The sequence below is a fragment of the Lontra canadensis genome, unplaced genomic scaffold (assembly GCF_010015895.1).
Source record: "Lontra canadensis isolate GAN:19392208 unplaced genomic scaffold, GSC_riverotter_1.0 scaffold23, whole genome shotgun sequence".
Classification (NCBI taxonomy): Eukaryota; Metazoa; Chordata; class Mammalia; order Carnivora; family Mustelidae; genus Lontra; species Lontra canadensis.
The window spans coordinates 5,777,007-5,795,101 of NW_022631017.1; the positions used below are offsets into that span (position 1 = coordinate 5,777,007).

Consider the following 18,095-nt stretch of genomic DNA (forward strand, 5'->3'; position numbering starts at 1 on the left):
GTTGTGAGAGAGAGAGAGTTCAGTGAGGGCCCCGGAAAGCAGGCAGTGGGAAATGATCTGCAGGAAATGGGGAGTGTGTGTCTGCAGCTTGAGGGTGAAGCTAGAATCTGAGCTAATGCTGTGGGAATTATGCACACCGAAGGGCCAATTAAAGCCCCAGGAAATGAGACAAGATTCCTGAGGGTGAGCACATGGAGAGAGCAAAGCCAAGGAGAGAATCCAGAACAGCTGGCTCTGGGGCAGGCAGGCAGAAGGTGGAGACGGTGTACCAATGCCAAAGTCAAGAGAGGAGAGTCTGAAAAGGCAGATGCAATGAGCAGTGTTAGCGGTGGCTGAGCCGTTAGGGAAGACCAGGAGCGAGAGGAGGGTTAGTGCTTGGCTTTCTAGAGTACTTGTATCTTCCTAGGACTTCTGAGCACAACCCACAGTTAAGAACTCATTTTACATCACGGCTTATGGTGAATTAGATCGCTGCCCCCAATTCTTCACACTTTGAGTGGAATTACACATCCAACATCTTTGCCATGTGACTCTGCATTATCTCCTCCTGGTTTTGATGTTGGGTTTCAACATGTGACCTGCTTTGGCCGATGAAACGTTAATAGACTCATGGTGACATATGTCCATGTGGGATCCAGCAGGACCCCTTACATTACTGCCCTGCAGCAGAGCATGCTCTGGGGCCCACAGAGGAGACCCAGGCCAGACCTACAGCCTGGAGCCAAGCCCAGCTCAACTCCACCAGGTCCGGCCAAGATCAGCTGAACCTCGCCAACCTGCAGATTCATGCGTGACAAAAATAAATTGTTGTAAGAACTGAAATTTAGGGGCTTATTATACAGGATCGCCACCCCAAGAGCTGACATAATCCAAGACACACAAACATATTCAATATCACATTTTGTAAAAGAACACTTACACTTAAGGTATCCAATGTACTCTCATAGTTTCTATTGTTTCATTCTTTTTTTTTTAAATTTTATTTTATTTTTTAAGATATTTATGTATTTCCTTGAGAGAGAGAGAGCACAGAGAGGAAGAAGCACACCCCTGCTGAGCAAGGAGCCCAACATGGGACTTGATCCCAGGACCCCGGGATCATGACCTGAACTGAAGGCAGACGCTTAACTGACTGAGCCACCCAGGTGCCCCGTTTCATTCTTTTTTGAATGCCAGCTGCAACCCACACTTTGTAAAACAATGTTCTCGAAAAATTGTTCTTGAATTTTTTTTTCACTCCAGCACATCTGTGGGCTATAACACACTGTCTATCAACGAGTAAGTGGCTCACTTACTGGCTGTGCGACCTTGGGGAAACTACCCAACCACTCTGAGTTTCAGTTTCCTAATCCTAGAAATGGGAACAATAGTATCTGGCTCTAGACTATTTGCAGAGATTAAACAGGATAACGCATGTTAAGTGCTTAGCAAAGTCACTGGTATAAAGCAGGTATCCAATACGTATTAGATGTTATTTTCATTAATGAGAAGTGTGATGAGGAATAGAAGGAACCAGAGAAATTTCAGAGTTAAGATTGAGTTATGGACTACTTTCTCTTGGATGGGGAACCAGGCTAAAGTTACTGGAATAAGGCAGAGTATGACTGATGACACTAAGTCTAACTAACTAATTAACTAACAAAGGGTTGGGAATCAAACCAGTTGAGTGCCCTCAGCAAGGGCATCCATGAGGCATCAGGCACTATCCCTCTGTTCTGTTCTACCTGCTCGCTCTCTCTCCAAGAGTCGTACAGGGATTCAGAGACTTGAATCCATCATTAACTCCTTCTCCAATCCAACTCTAACTTGCCCCCAGACTCCCCACCTTCTACCCTCCCCACCTGAGCGGGAGGATTAAGCCAACCAGCAAAGAATAAGTAGTTGGCAGTCAGAGAGCAACAGAGGGTCACAGGGACAAGAAGTGGCCTTGCATCCTCTAGGCCCATATTCTCAATGCCCCGTGAACCAGAGAGAAAGGCCAGTGTCTAGTTGTCATTCCCGTCCAAACCCCGTGAGACTTCATGACAGCACATGGACACTTCTGATAAGTGAGGGACAAAGGGACACCATCCATGGACAAGGGCAGGGAATGAGCATCAGAAGCAGGCTGTAAAAAAGGCTTCTTTATTGAGAGCAGCGAGTGTTTAAAAAAAAAACAGAACAAACAAACAACAACAACAACAACAATAAAGGTGTGAGGCAGGGGTGGCCCACCCTCCCCACCTCCTCCAGGGCCCACCCCTCCCTCCCATGCCCCCCACCCCACGCTGCAAGTACATACAAAAGCCGCCCACGGTGCATACAAAAAGGGCGGGTTATATAGTGTGAAAAGCTCCTGAAAACTCCTTCATCTGCCAGGCACTTAGGATGAGGAAAGGAGAGAAGGGTGGGGAGGAGGCATGGGTCTGGGTCAGTGTGCACAAGTCCACGGGGGGGAGGATTCACTGGCACATCCTCTGTAATCCTGGTGCAGAGCCCAGGGTAGGCCCCAGGGACCAGAACTATCCAGAAACTTGAGTATATTAAGGAATTCCCCTCAGACCTGGCTCATCTCCAGCCTAGCCCTCCCTGGGCCAACTTGGCAGGTGAGTGGCAGAACTGGACCTGGTCAATGGGAGGAGACCCAGGCCAGAAACTGGGGTTACCTGAGGTACCCACACTGTCCCTGATGGGGGAAGGGGTGGCAGAGAAAGCTGCCCAGCTCAAGGCCCTAGTCACTCAGTCTGGGTCTGAATCAGCCTGCCCCAGGGCTGAGGATAAGGGAGAGGAGGAAAGTCCAGGCCCTGCCCAGACCTTAATAGTGCCTGTGGTCCCAGGGCAGGGCTCCAGGGGCCAAGGAGGACAGGGATCTTGCCCATCATGCTGTGGGCGCCCCTGAAGAAATCCTCCCCGGCCCATGCCATCCTGAGGCACAGCCTGCCTGGGCTCCTTCCTCACGGCTTGCTGTCTGCAGGGTTGTCTCCCAAGGTGTTGGCGATCTCGCTGAAGGACGGCCGGTCCTTGGGGCTGAGGGCCCAACAGCGTTGCATCAGGCGGTAGAGCTTGGAAGGGCAGCCCTCAGGCTGTGGGAGTCTAGCCTTTCCAGCCTGCAAGTCTGCAGGGAAGATGGATGGAGTCTTACTCAAAACATTTCAACACCTGTCCCACCCGGTGGAGCCCGTAGTTCCCCAAGCAGCCACACGAGGGCGACTTGGGGTCAGGGGCACTGGCCAGTGAGTGGTACATGGGCACTGACTCCAGCAAGGGGCATACGGGAAGTATCTTGTAATCAAAGGTGATGGCTCCCGTGATCCTGGCCCCAGCTCTCTCTGGCTGGTGAGGGCAGGGTCCACAGGAGGCACCCAATGCATGAGGACCAAAGTGGGGTCAACGGGCAGGCGTCAGAGTGGCTGGACTGGGCACTGGGGTCAAGGACTATTTACCAACCGGTATCAAAGTATTACTTAATCAGTATTTCAGCTGGGGTAGCCATATCTGGACACCTACTAACACCAGCCCTGGGAAGTGAGGCAGGCTTGGTGGGCCCAGGGACCCTGAGCAGACCCTGCACCTGGAGATTATCTGGAATCATCCTTCAGAAACACAAACTGCCTACCAGCCAGCACTTCATCGTCCGCCTGCCCGCCGTGGGGCATCTCTCCATGGGTGAACACTTCCCACATCAGCACGCCAAAGGACCAAACATCCGACTTGGTGGAGAAATCCCCCTCCAGGATGGCCTCGGGGGACATCCAGCGCAGTGGCACCCAGGCCTGGCGGAAGTGGTAGTACTCGCTATAGGAGAGAAACATGCACAGGCATGGGGCGGGGCCTCCATGGCCCACGGAGTACCACAGGGTACAATGGGGCACACGGCCTGGGATCCCAACCTCATCCCAGACCTGGCTCTCATACCCAGGCTAGAACCCAGCTTTTCTCCAGCAAGGCATTCAGAGAAATTGGTAGCATTTAGGCTGAGCACTGGGGTATGCTGGATGAAAATTTAGAGGCATCCATGTGGGGTCTGGTGGCTAAAAATTCCATTAAGAATCAAAATTTAAAGCTTAAAAAAAAAGGCGGCGGGGGGGCGACCCTGGGTGGCTCAGTCGCTTAAGCATCTGCCTTCAGCTCAGGTCATGATCTCAGGGTCCTAGGATCGAGCCCCGCATCGGGCTCCCTGCTCAGCGGGGAGCCTGCTTCTCCCTCTCCCACTCTCCCTCCTCATGCTCTCTCTCCCTCTCTAATGAACAAATAAAATTTTTACAAAAGAATCAAAATTTGCCTCAACGTTAATAGTTTTAAAAGCTAACAATCATATATATTTTTCTGTTTAAAACAAAATGTAAAAAAACAAACAAGGACACATTAAATGGAGTGAAAACTTCAAAAGCTTTACTAGCGATAAACCAATTAGGACTCAAGCTAACAGCCAGACGCGCTGTGGTGGCGCAGAGCCGGAGTGACCCGCAGGGAGGTCCCCAAGAGGCTGTGTGGTGTTTCCTGGCACCCCAGGGCAGTCCCTAGCCACAGCTGCTTAGCTCGAAGCCCTGGGCTTCAATACAGTGATTACCGAATTCAGGAAGTTGCAGAGGGAACCGTATGAATAGTTAAATTATACATGAACTGTTATAAAGTTTGATTAATTATTTTAAAAAAGGTTAACATTTTACCCCTAGAGATAATGTCTAAGCCTCAGGGTCCACTGGCTAGGAAGGCTGCGGCACCTTTGAAGAAAGGATGGGGAGGCTCTGTCCCCTCCCAAGCCCTCCAGCGTTGGGCCAAATGGATGCTAAGCCCTTTCCCACACACCCCCAAGCCCCACCCGCCGTCTGCCCCTCGCCATACCCAACTGGGGCCCTTCTACCTGTTGTACACGTCCTTGCTGAGCCCCAGGGCCGACACCTTCACCTGTCTCTGAGCGCTGACCAGGCAGTTCCGAGCGGCCAGGTCCTTGTGCACAAAACGATTGTTGGACAAGTGCTCCATGCCCAGGGCCACCTGGGTGCACAGTGCCACCTGCAGCGAGAAAGAGGCCTGTCAGAGCAGCCCAGGACTAGAGATCAAGATGACTGTCTTTGACACAACCCTTGGTGAGGTCTCAATGCCATCAGCGTGATGCATAGGAAGCCCCAAAGCAAAGATACAATAGCCTCGCTTTCCTTCTCTGTAAAATGCGGCTACTAACAGCACCTGTCTCACTGGCTTGTTAGAAGAACCGAGCTAAATGAAATTATGCTCTTGGAACTACTCTGGCACACAGCAGGTGTTAGATGAGATAAATGGCACATGGGGCAGGGAGACCAAACACTGACCCCTTGTTGGGTGAAAAATAACTGGGCAGGTGGTGCCTGGGGGGCTCAGTCAGGTTAAGATCTTAGGGCTGGGAGATCGAGCCCCATGTCGAGCCCTGCTTTGGGCTCAGCTCAGTGGGGAATCTGCTTGAAATTCTCTCCTCAATGGTCACACACACTCTTTCTCTGAAATAAATAAATCTTTTTAAGGCATTTTTTTAAAGATTTTATTGATTTGAGAGAGAGAGAGAGAGAGATTGTGAGAGAGAGCATGAGCAGGGAGGAGAGGGAGAGGCAGGCTTCCCGCCGAGCAGGGAGCCCAATGCAAGGCTCAAACCCAGGACCCTGGGATCACGACCCCAGCCAAAAGCAGAGGCTTAACAGACTGAGCCACCCAGACACCCCAAATAAATCTTTTTAAAAGGGGGGAGGGGAGGAAAAGAACTGGGCAGTAATCATAGTTTACATGTTTATGGGTTGTTCCTTTTTACTTCAAAATCATGAATTTTCCTCTAGCAGTGTTTAGAACAAACAAAACAACAACAAAATGTGTGTGTGTGTGTGTGTGTGTGTGTGTGTGTGTGTGTGTGTGAGAGAATGTACATACATGTATAACTGGTTGCCTCCAAGGAAAGGAATTGGGTACAGAGTAGAAAAAAGTAGGGAAACGAGATGCCTAGGTGGCTCAGTTGGCTAAGCGTCTGCCTTCCGCTCAGGTCATGATCCCAGGGTCCTGGGATCAAGGCCCACGTTGGGCTTCCTGTTCAGCAGGAAGCTTGCTTCTCTCTCTCTCCCACTTGCCCTGGTTGTGTTCCCTCTCTTGCTGTCAAGTAAATAAAATCATTAAAAAGAAATTTTTTTAATAAAGATTTTATTTATTTATCTGAGATAGAGCAAGAGAGAGAACACACAAGTTGGGGGGGTGCAGAGGGAGAGGGAGAAGCAGGCTCCCCATTGAGCAGGGAGCCTGATGTGGAACTTGATCCTAGGACTGAGATCATGACCTGAGTCAAAGGTAGACACTCAACTGACTGAGCCACCCATTACTTACCCCTTATTACTATTTAAATTCTGAACTGCATATAGAAGAATCCGTAAAATATATATACACTTCCAGAAATAATTATAATGCTCACACCCAGGCAACTATCACTAAGTAAACAAATAGAAACAAAACCCAATGACACCAGAATCCCCGAAGCCACAAGGGCTCCTTCCTTATCATATACTCTCCCGCTCAGAGGTAACCGCTATCCCAACTTCTATAATCGTTTCTTGGTCGTTCTTTATAGTTTTACCACTGACACATACATTCCTAAACAACAGAACTTAGTATTGCTGTTCTGGAACCGGACAAAGCTGGAAGCATACAGAATGCCTACATTTTTGTGCCTTGACCCTTCCATACAACACTGTGAGATTTAGCCTTTTTTTTGCAGGGACCACTGTACTCTGTCCCTTTTCAGCAGGAATATGCCACAACTCATTTATTCCAATACCAATGGATATTTGTGTTTGTTTTCTTTTTTCCAGTTCTTCTAAGAACAGGGCTGCTATGACTCTTCTGATGGGTACACGTGCACGAGGGTTTTGGGTTTTTTTAAAGATTTTATTTTATTTGACAGAGAGAGAGAGATCACAAGTAGGCAGAGAGGCAGGCAGAGAGAGAGGAGGAAGCAGGATCACTGCTAAGCAGAGAGCCTGATGTGGGGCTCAATCCCAGGACTCTGGGATCATGACCTGAGCCGAAGGCAGAGGCTTTAACCCACTGAGCCACCCAAGTGCCCCTACATGCACAAGTTTTTTAAGATGCTGAGGCAAGTGTCATGGACTAAGAGTATCTCTAGCTCTATAAAATAGTGCCAAATTCTTTTCCAAAGTGTAAGACAGTGGGGGATATTTTTCACTGATACCCTTTTTAAAACATCAAGCCATTGGGGTGCCTGGGTGGCTCAGCTGTTAAGCGTCTGCCTTTGGCTCAGGTCATGATCCCCGGGTCCCGGGATCCAGCCCCACATCAGGTTCCCCGCTCAGCGGGAGGCCTGCTTCTCCCTCTCCCACTACTCCTGTTTGTGTTCCCTCTCTCGCTGTGTCTCTCCCCATCAAATAAATAAATAAAATCTTTTAAAAAAAAAAGTCGAGCCATGTGTATGATGTCATATGTATGATGTAACATATTAAATGGAATTACAATTCAGTTATAGTAACATTTTAAAGTATGTATCAATGCACTGAACAAATATTGAGCACCTACTGTGTACCACACACCACTGGGCGCCGGTGGAATATAGTAGGCACAGGAGGATGGGGTTCTCGGCAAGAGGGTAGTCTGGAGGGGAGATGAGAACTGTATCTGCAGAGGGTTGCCACCACCAGGAAGAAGGTGGTCCATGCCCACAGGGAAAAGCAGAAGGCCAGAAGGGTGCTTGGAAGATCCACAGCCCCTCTGTCACCTTATATCCAAACCTCAGGAGCAACCACTGGGGACGCATGTGATCTGAAGCATTTCCTTGTAGATAAAAACAAAGCAAACTTGGGGCACCTGGGTGGCTCACATGGTTAATCATCTGCCTTCAGCTCAGGTCATGATCCTGGGGTCCTGGGATCAAGTCTCACATTGGGCTCCCTGCTCAGTGGGGAGCCTGCTTCTCCTTCTGCTTCTCTCTCTCTCTCATGAATAAATAAAATTAAACAAACAAACAAACAAACAAAAAAACCAAAGCAAACAAATGAAAAACGGTCCCTGGGAAAGATTATTCAACAAGTCACTGGCCAGCTGTGTGTTTCTCCTGGCATACAGGTCCATACGGGACCCATAAGGGAGAAGTCAGCCGCTGAGGAATGCCATTATAGAGAGGTGAAGACCAGAATGTGGCCAGCAAGTGACGTCAGCACAGAAATAATAATCAAGGTCCCGTGATATCGTTCTACATATATCTGATTATGAAATGTCAAAAGGCTGCCTCCAATTTATCTCAGGTGGTTCAGGGCAAAAAAAAATGCATGAAACTAATATCCATGTACCCATGGAGAGAAAAAGAGAAAGTCAATGGGGCGAAATACAAATGACAGAATCTGGGTAAATGGTTTGTACAAGTTCCTTGAACTATTCCTACACTCTTTGAAGCTTGAATTATCAAAATAAAACTTACCAAACACACACACACACACACACACACACACACACACACTGTCAATAAACACAAAAAATAACACTAAGTGGGTGCCTGGGTGGCTTAGTCGTTAAGCGTCTGCCTTTGGCTCAGGTCATGATCCCCGGGTCCTGGGATCGAGACCCACACTGGACTCCCTGCTTAGTGGGAAGCTTGCTTCTCCCTCCCCGACTCCCCCTGCTTGTGTCCTCTCTCTCTCTTAAACTGTGTCTCTCTTTGTTAATAAATAAATAAATAAAATCTTTTAAATAAATAAGTAAATAAAAATTTTAAAATAACACTAAGTAAAAGCAGCCCATGTGTGGGCCAATAATGACAGTAGCTCATAGGGACGCCTGGGTGGCTCAGTTGGTTATGCATCTGCCTTTGGCTCCAGTCATAATCTCAGGGTCCGGGGATCGAGCCCCGAGTCAGGCTCCCTGCTCGGTGGGGAGCGTGCTTCTCTCTCTCTCCCCTATACCTCCCCCTACCTTGCTCATTTTCTCTCTCTCAAATAAATGAAAATCTTAAAGAAAGAAAAAAGCTACAAAGATTATGGTTAATCTGCTTTTTTTTTTTTTTAAGATTCTATTTCTTTATTTGTCAGAGACAGAGCACAAGCAGGGGGAGTGGCAGGCAGAGGGAAATGCAGACTCCCCACTGAGCAAGGAGCTCGAGGCAGAACTCTATCCCAGAGCCTGGGATCATGACCTGAGCCAAGGGTAGACGCTTAGCTGACTGAGCCCCCCAGGCGTCCGGGGCAATCTGCTTCTATGCTCTTGATGTTGGAAAGGGCAAACAAACTAGTGCATGGGAGTGGCAGATGGGCTGCTGCAAGGAGGAGAGCACCCAATCAGAGAAAAGGGCACAGGAACGTGTCGAGTCCCTACAGTGTGCCGAGCCCTGAGCGAGGCTGGCTGCCTCTCCTGCTTGCACTCTGTAGGGTGGGGGCCATCCTCCGTCTACCCACAGTCCCATGCCAGGCTTTGTACTCCCCCACCCAATGCCAGAGCCTAGCTCTTTCCTCAATACCGCAGCTGCCTCTCCTGCATCATATCGCTGGTGATGGGGGCACAGGAAGGGCTGTCTGCTCATCAGCAAGCCCCGGGGTGGGGTGCTGGCTACAGACAGACCCTACAGACCCTACAGCATCCCTGGCTGCCTCTGAGCCGCTTCACTGGCCTGGCTCCCAGGGTCACGGAAAAGCCGGCAGAAGAGCCAAACCCGCACACCAAGGGTGGGGGTCACTCCAAAGACAGATCTCAGTCTGTGTGCACTGGCCAGTGACATCCCTGTGGACGCCCCTGCCTCCACGGGCGGCTTGGGAACTATGGTCACAACCTGTTAGTATGTCATGAAACCAATTCAGTCCATCTTAACTAGCAATAAAACTTTTAAATGGAATAGAAAATATCAGAGTACCTAATAGTAAGGGTAAATGTCATTCTTAAAACTGTTTTCATTAAAATATGTACATACACACACATGTGATGGCTTGTGATACAAAATGTGTTTTTTTGGCAACTGGTCTCAGTCGAGAAAAGTTTTAAAAATAGGTCTAGGGGTGTCTGGGTGGCTCAGTTGGTTAAGCAATTGCCTTCTGCTCAGGTCATGATCCTGGAGACCCAGGATCGAGTCCCGCATCGGGCTCCCTGCTCAGCAGGGAGTCTGCTTCTCCCTCTGACCTTCTCCCCTCTCATGCTCTCTCTCTCAAATAAATAAAATCTTTTAAAAAATAAAATAAAAATAATGGTCTACATCCAGATGGCCAACAGACACATAAGAAGGTGTTCAACATCACTCATCATTGAGAAAACGCAAATCAAAACTACAGTGAGATACCACCTTACGCCTGTCAGAATGGCTAGTATCAAAAAGACAGGAAGTAACAAATGTTGGCAAGAGTGTGGAGAAAGAGGAACTCTTGTGCACCGTTGATGGGAATGTAAATTGGTGCAGCCATTCTAGAAAATAGTATGGAGGCTCCTCAAAAACCTGAAAATAGGGGCCCCTGACTGGCTCAGTCGGTAGAACGTGTGACTCTTTTAAAACTATTTTTTTTCTTTTTTTAAGATTTATTTATTTATTTGACAGAGATCACAAGTAGGCAGAGAGGCAGGCAGAGAGAGAGAGGAGGAAGCAGGCTCCCTGCTGAGCAGAGAGCCCGATGCGGGGCTCGATCCCAGGACCCTGGAATCATGACCTGAGCCGAAGGCAGAGGCTTTAACCCACTGAGCCACCCCAGGCGCCCCTTAAAGCTATTTTTTAAAATATTTTTTACGTACTTTATTTGGGGGGAGGGCAAGGATAGCAGGGAGCAGCAGAGGGAGAGGGAGAAGCAGACTCCCTGCTGAGCAGGAGCCTGACACCAGGGCTCGTGAGTTTGAGAAATGGTTCAGGAAAAAGCAAACTGAATGCAGAACATGTTAAAAAGTTACATAAAACCATACTTCGTTAACATCAGGGGAAAAAAAAGTGAAACAATGGTCTAAACCCTTGTTGTCCAAAACAGTAGCCCCTTGCCCTGTGTGGCTCCTTAAGTAAATTAAAACTTAATGAAATTAAGAATTCAGTTCCTCAGTAGCTCTAGCCACATTCTAAATGCTCAGTAGCCCCATGAGGCTAGTGACTACCACACTGGACAGCAGCAGCAATAAACTATTTCCATCATGGCCAGAAATTCTTCAGAACCACTGACCCAAGCCACCACCACACAGGACCTATCTACACAACCAACATGCCAGCCTCAGGGCTTGCCCACATTCTGTCTAACCCTTGCAGCATCTGACTGCACACACTGCTGTCCTCGAGGCATGCTAAGCTGAGCCTGCTCCTGGTCCTGTCCTTAGCTTGCCGGGACCCACAGACATGTCACAGGTTATGGCCCCCAGACTTCAAAATCTCCATCACCTCATTAGCGACTCAAACATGCATTATCTCTAATTACGCCAACACCCAGGGCCTGTGTCTGATTTCCAGTGCTATCCCGCTGTGGTCCTAAAATTCTCCCGGGGCTTCCCACAGCCCACCCAGGCCGGCTAGGCACTCTCGTTCCAATTCCACGTGACCAGGGGGCACCCCGCCTACCAGCCCACCACCCCTTACAAACTAACTCTTCCTCCTTCCATTCCCCTAGAATCCTAAGACTAGAAAGTAATAATAACTAGATTATTAGTATAAGTATAGTAATAATCACTAGATTATTAGTATAAGAAAGTATCTATGATTTTAGTAGATCCTTCCTACTAAGTTACATTTTCATGGAATCCCTATTTGGGGGGATTTTTCAAGTATTTTTCAAGTTACTAATGAAGATCCACATGGTATCAGAATCAATTTAGTAGGTTAAAAAAAATAAGATAGGAAATACCAAGTGTATCAAATACAGTATTTTGAAAGTGTGACTTTAGGGGCCCTTGGGTGGCTCAGATGGTAAAGTGTCTGCCTTCAGCTCAGGTCATAGTCCCGGTGCCCTGGGATAGAGCCCTGCACTGGGTTCCCTGCTCAGTGTGGAGCCTGCTTCTTCCTCTCCCTCTGCTGCTCCCCCTGCTTGTGTTTTTTTGCTCTCTCTCAAATCAATCAATCAATGAATCAATCTTTTAAAAAAAAAAGAATCAGCTGGAGAGCCTGTTTGAAAAATGTAGGTCCTCAGGCCCCACCCTAAGACATTTCTATCCCCTTGGTCTAGAACCTGCATTTTTTATTTTACGCAAACCCCACTTCCCATGTGATGCTGAATATTGTCCTGAGACTGTGCAGAACACGACGTATGAAAGCTCCCCCATCAGATTTACGATGCTAGGGGTGAAAAATGGAGGACAGATCTTTAGCACAGGTGGTAATGACTTTCAGCCAAAGAGAGTCCTTCAGGTCATGTGACAGAGGTAACTGATTTCCTGTTCTGCCTGCCTACGTCCCGGTCCCCAAGAAAACTACCTGACTCCCCTCTATCCTGAAGCCATCTCCTTCCTGCCATTCAACTATTTCCTCTCCTTGAGAACTGAACTCAAACTGCTTTGTCAACCAGGAAACCTTTTTTTTTTTTTTTTTTTTTTTTTAAGATTTTACTTATTTATTTGAGAGAGACACAGCGAGAGAGAGAACACAAGCAGGGGGAATTGGAGAGGGAGAAGCAGACTCCTGGCTGAGCAGAGAGCCCAACATGGGGCTTGATTCCAGGACCCTGGGATCATGACCTGAGCTGAAGGCAGAGGCTTTACAACTGAGCCACCCAAGCGCCCCAGGAAACCCTCTTTATTAACCACACCGTGTGTCCACCTAAAGGATGTGGAGGTCTTCAGTGTTTCTTAATTTCTGTCTCTCACTCACTTTCTGTGTCGTCCCTGAAGTCTGTAAGGCACTCGCCATATTCATTTTCCCAAGCTCCCCCACTAGATCTTAGATGCCCTAAGGATGCCTGGCAGTTTCCGTTTTGCAACCCCGCTAGAGGCCGGGACTGGTTCAGTAGAGACTCACTGGCTCCTTGCATGTCCTGACACACTCCTTAGGGGGAGAGGCACACCCTGTCCCCCGGCTTTCCATCTACAGCCACAGCAGACAGTCGCTGCCGCTTCTTGGGGATGGAGCCGGGGCCTGGTGTCAGGAGGCCAGCTGTAGGTGATGTGGGGCCAGGTCCCCTGTCCTGTGTGGGCCTCAGTAAATTCATCTATAACTATGAGGAAGTCAGCCTGGGGGTGCAGAGTGACTTTCCCAGAGAGACCGGGGTGATGGGTCCCATTTCCCTGACTTATCGACCAGCCATGCCTGTCTGCCCTGCCCCCAGAATCTGTGAACTTGGTGGACCTACAAGGCAAAGAACCATCATCACCTGGAAGGGAGGGCCCTAGCCGTTGCTACCTACCTGCCCTGAGCTGTGACTCGGCTCTGAGGTGACTCTGCTGTCAGCTTGGTAGTGGGATGCCCAGTCCCAGAGAAGGAGACAGCCCCATTTCAGAGGGGAGGGAAGGAGGCTGTGGGCAGAAAGAGCTGGGCCACAGAAGGAATCGTCTGAGGTGGGCAGAGGGTAGTAGGCAAACTTTCCCTATCTCACTGTTTCAAGTCAGGTCTCCTTCACTGTGGGGCCCCCGGCCAGTTATCTGGGCCCAGAAGGCGGGAGAACTGGAAGGAAAGGCTGGGCAGCCTGCAGCCCGAGTGAGAGTGAGAGTGTGAAAACCATAGTGGGCAAAACATGAGCAGCCCTTTCACGGAAGTCATCCACACTCAGAGGCTGATGGAACACTCAGGGGGCCACAGCCCGGCCTGCCCGGCCCTCACCGCGCCCCCAGCTCAGCGCTCACCACAGGAGCCGCTGTCCTACTCCAGCGGCAAGGGTGAAGAGCAGCCCTTCCAAACGAAGGCACCGGGCAGCAACACAAAGGCATTTGGGAGTTATGTGATCCGGGACAAGACCCTTAACCTCTCAAAGCCTCAGTTTCTTTATCTGCAAAATGAGGCTAATGACATTTGTTTCCGAGGACTATTGTGATGGTTAAGATAACATAACATATGTAAAGTCCTGCCTTGTCCGCAGGGAACATTCCATCAGCAGCACCTCTGTCACCAATGGCCCTTGATCCTGACCCACCCTTGAGGACCTCTCCCGCCCTGTCCTCACCTTCTGCTTGGTGCTGAGGGGCTGTGGCTTCAGTTTTTCATCCTTGCTCTGGGAAATCCTCAGGAACTGTTTGAGATCTCCCTAAGGGAAAAGCCGAGCACTTCTGTCAGGTCAGAGGCCAACTGTTCTCTCCAAAGCATTTACCACAGCAGGGGCTCCCAGAGCGCCCAGCTGAGCAGGAGAGAGCCCCTGGCCCTGTACACCCACCCCGGCCAGCTCCCCCTCCACTGGGGGAAGTCCAGTGGGAATTTTAAAAATATATAAGAGATGGCTTCTAGAAGCTCTCTCAGTCATAGAGACAGCAGGACTGCCATTCCTACCCTCAGCAGAGCCCCAGACAGGCAGGTGACAAGACTCCTGCCCTCAGGGAATCAAGTGGATTCCTAACCAGCTCCTAACCATCACAGACCCCTGAGAGGACACCTCTGTCCTCCGGGGGTTTAATCACCTAAGAAATATACTGAGGGAGCAGTAGCGGCAGAAACATACATCAATTACTCATAAGGGCTTGCCAGTGGCAAGGAGGAGGACTGCTCCCCCTCTCTCCAGCCAACCTGAGGATGTAACGAGCAGCAGCCTGAGGACCAAGGGAGTAAAGGTTAGGTGGGTTGGAGAACTCAGAGTATGGGGCAGCTCCAGGCGTGACAGGTGAGATGGAAAGAGAAGGCTGGCAACGGGGCTAACACTAGTGCCCCACAGGGGAGAGGATGCCAGAAAGGATTTCCAAGAAGGAAAGTTTTATTCTCAGGGGGGTGATGAGCCCAGCAGAGAAGGAAAAATGACAAACCGAAGAAAACCCGAGTCCAGGAAGGAGACCTGGGACGCATCTGGGTGGTGTCCAGAGCGAGAAGCTGGGGACCAGCCCCACACACAGGGGATGGCAGACAGGAAGGAGGGAGCACCAGTCAAGGAACAGCAGGTGTTGGAGAACTAGCGGGGACAGGGGGCAAGCGTCTCCCAGCAAGCTGACACAACATGAGACGAGGCTCCGTGGTGCGCACCCCCCAACCAGCAGGGCTCCCCCCAGCATACCAGGTCCACGTACTCCAGCACCATGTAGTGGGGCTCGGCTTCCCGGCACAGCCCCAGGAGCCGCACCACATTGGCATGGTTCAGCTTCCCGAACATCTCGAACTCCCTCCGGAAGTCCAGCTGCTGTTGCTCGTCTCGGCTCTGGAGGCTCTTCACAAGCACCAGGGTCTCCGCCACCCCCTCCTCCACGCCCTGCGCCTTCGCCAGGAACACCTCCCCAAACTCACTTTTCCCTGTGGGTACAGGTCTGGGTCAGCCAGCTGCCCTCACCCCAGCAGGGGAGCTCCTCCCCGGGGGGGGTGCCTTGCCCCTCTGTCACCCAGAGGGGAGTCTTGGCTGCACCCCATCCATCCACGTGGGGGGCAACCCTGAGCAAACCAGTCTCCGCCCTGCCCTGGGCATCATGGTCTCCAACAGTACAGCATTTTCCAAAGGATAGCTGGTGTGAGAATTTTAGGGGGCTCTTAAAAACATGTTAATAGCTCCATGTTTTAACGTATCCTCAGAAAAAATTTAACTGCCACAAATCTGTAATTTCTCACATTTTTTCCTAGAATAACATTAACTTGCATTAATTTTGTTTTTTTCTGTTTTTAAAGGCAGCCAGTCTGAAGGAAACACCAAGTAAATAAGGCACAGGGAGTGACTACAGCCAGGGTGGTGAGCCGTGTACAGGTGTGGGGACACACTCGGATTATCTCCCCTCTGCTTCCTGCCTCTGGCTCCCAGGCTCTGGGTTTTAGGGACCTTGGAGCCAGCAGCCCTAACCTCGCCTCCAGACAGGCCTGCCATTAAGCTGTGACCGCTGCAGCCAAGGCGACATACCCAGTGTGGTGATGGGCTGCAGGCTGGTCCTCGGGAAATGCATCTTATCAGTCGTGCTGTGGCGTTTGTTGGTGGCCGCAGGGCCAGAGCCTAAACTGGTCAGGGCCACTTCCTCTTGGATCTCCGAGGAGGGCTGCCCGTTCTGCAAAGGCCCACCTGGGAAGAAGAGGCATGGTTGGGGAGGCAGCAACATAAGACTAGACACCCTGGCCACCACGGGCACCTCACTTCTCTCCCCCAGACCTCTCCTTCCAACAAGTGGGTCCAATCACGGTGTTCCACACAAAAAAGGCCAGTCCAACTGGTGTACTGATGGGGTAGGGGTACAGGCATCCCTTAAAGTAAAAGCACTGATGGACACAGCTGACTACTACCTCTGAGATGGAACCAGGTACACAGGCCTCATCTGGCCCACCGGCCCCTCAACACTGCATCAATCTAAGGGGCTTTGCTTTCGTGGGGCCTCCACTGCACAAAGCCCTAACCGGGCACAAAGGGGAAGCACAATGAGGGAGACCCAGGCCCTGCTATGGAATGCCTAAATGGATAGGGGCAACCCAGCAATGCCTCTGTGAGAAGGGCAGGAGCAAGGGAACTGGCAGGATGCCCCTGGGGGAACTGAATGGGCAGGAGACAGGTGGTGCCACTGAAATACGAAGGCACGTATTAATTGTGCTTGTGGTTTAGCGGTACAGGGAGAAATAGGCCCAGCAAGGTAGAAGCCGGCCCTGAGCCTCCCATGAGGAGGTCGTGAACCAGGCTGCTCAGCTCCCCAGGCCAGGGAATGGGCCAACTCCAGGCTTCCAGCTGGGGTTGGGGCCGGATCGCCTAGAGCCCCAGCAGGCCAGCACCACAGCTCATTCGTTCTCTCGCTCTCTCTCGCCGCCAGGGGGCGCTCAGCGCCTGCACACCAACCCGCCACCTCAGGCCATCCCTCACCGTTGAGACACTCCATCTCGGGCTCCTCGCCCTCCGGCTGCTTCTGCAGGCGCTTGGCCTTGCAGCGCTTCTTACAGTAGAACATGAGGCCCAGCACGGCAATGATGTAGGCCACAGCAGCACCCACAGACAGCCCGATGGTCTGGATCATCTTGTAGGGGGGAGGGCTGCCTGGGCCCTCGGACTCCTCCAGCACTGGCTTGTCTGAGAATCACAGAGAAGGGTCTGGGCAGGGCCCAGTGAGGCCAACCCAGCCCTCCTTCGCTCCCAGCCCCTCCCCACCCTACAGAGACGACCACCTTCCCACCACCTCCTAGTCGATGACCACCTCCCAGACACCCAATGGCCTGACCAAACCAGAGAACCAGGGCGGGTCACCACCGTCTCTGGCTTTAACAAGGGGTGGGTCCTAGGGCCCCACCGAAGTCACAGAAGTTCTGAAGGATCTGAGGTCAGTGATTCCCAAGCTGGGGTGCATCTGAGATGTGAGGCCAGGGACACACATAAAAACAAACACACCTGTCAGGATGCTAACACAAACCCACGCTATCGCTGACAAGCTTCCTGAGTGGACTTGGTATCTTGAACCAGGCCCTGAAGAGCAGCATTTGAGAATTCCTGATTTAGGATCCCAGATGGCCAGACACAGAGCAAGCTCTTCAAGAACGTGTTTGCGGAAAGGATCTTCCAGACTAGGGGCTCTCAATGGCCTAGGGTCCCATGGTGAAAGAGGAGCCAGGAATCACCAGGGAAACTGAGGGAGAGAGGCCCGCTAGGGAGACCACTAGGACTTCGCAACTCCCACCCACACCTAACACTTCAACCAAGAGGCCTTATCATTTCACTATTATCCATTGAATGTTCCACAGAATATTTTGTCTAGAAAAACAGTTCTGCTGCTAAACTACAAGTTTAAGAACTTCTCATTGAAACCACTCTCATCTTAGAGATGTAGAACCAAGCCCCTGGAGCGGAAATAACACCTCCAAGGGCATAGAGCTGGGGAGGAGAGACCAGACCCAAACCCCGAGTCCCTGACTCTTGGCAGAGCCTTTTACCGGATGGATCTTTCTCTCTGGGTCTCCGGGGCATGGTAACACTTTCCTGTAGCACCCTGGCCTGCTCCCCTCCCTGCCTCCCCCTCCCCCCCAGATATGTGCAGCCGCTGCAGGAGACCTGGGAAGAAGCATTTTAGGACAAGAAGACCACCCCTACACCCCCACACACACACCTCCCAAAACACACACACACACACACACACAC

At 50.7% G+C, this 18,095-nt stretch overlaps 1 protein-coding gene across 2 annotated transcripts in view; it reads right to left on the reverse strand.

Moving 5' to 3' along the window:
• Positions 1-2,170: 2,170 nt before the first annotated feature.
• PTK7 (protein tyrosine kinase 7 (inactive)) overlaps positions 2,171-18,095 on the reverse strand; it is a 61,141-nt gene continuing 45,216 nt past the window's right edge. Inside the window, exons 14-20 of one of the 2 annotated variants that reach the window (XM_032862129.1) lie at positions 16,833-17,036; positions 15,894-16,049; positions 15,069-15,301; positions 14,037-14,117; positions 4,844-4,995; positions 3,596-3,774; positions 2,171-3,094 (exon numbers count right to left, since the gene is read on the reverse strand). In XM_032862129.1, coding sequence (XP_032718020.1) covers positions 2,934-3,094; positions 3,596-3,774; positions 4,844-4,995; positions 14,037-14,117; positions 15,069-15,301; positions 15,894-16,049; positions 16,833-17,036 — 1,166 coding nt within the window. In that variant the 3' untranslated portion in view covers positions 2,171-2,933. The remainder of the gene's footprint in view (positions 3,095-3,595; positions 3,775-4,843; positions 4,996-14,036; positions 14,118-15,068; positions 15,302-15,893; positions 16,050-16,832; positions 17,037-18,095) is intronic. The other variant, XM_032862128.1, reaches the window with a different exon arrangement.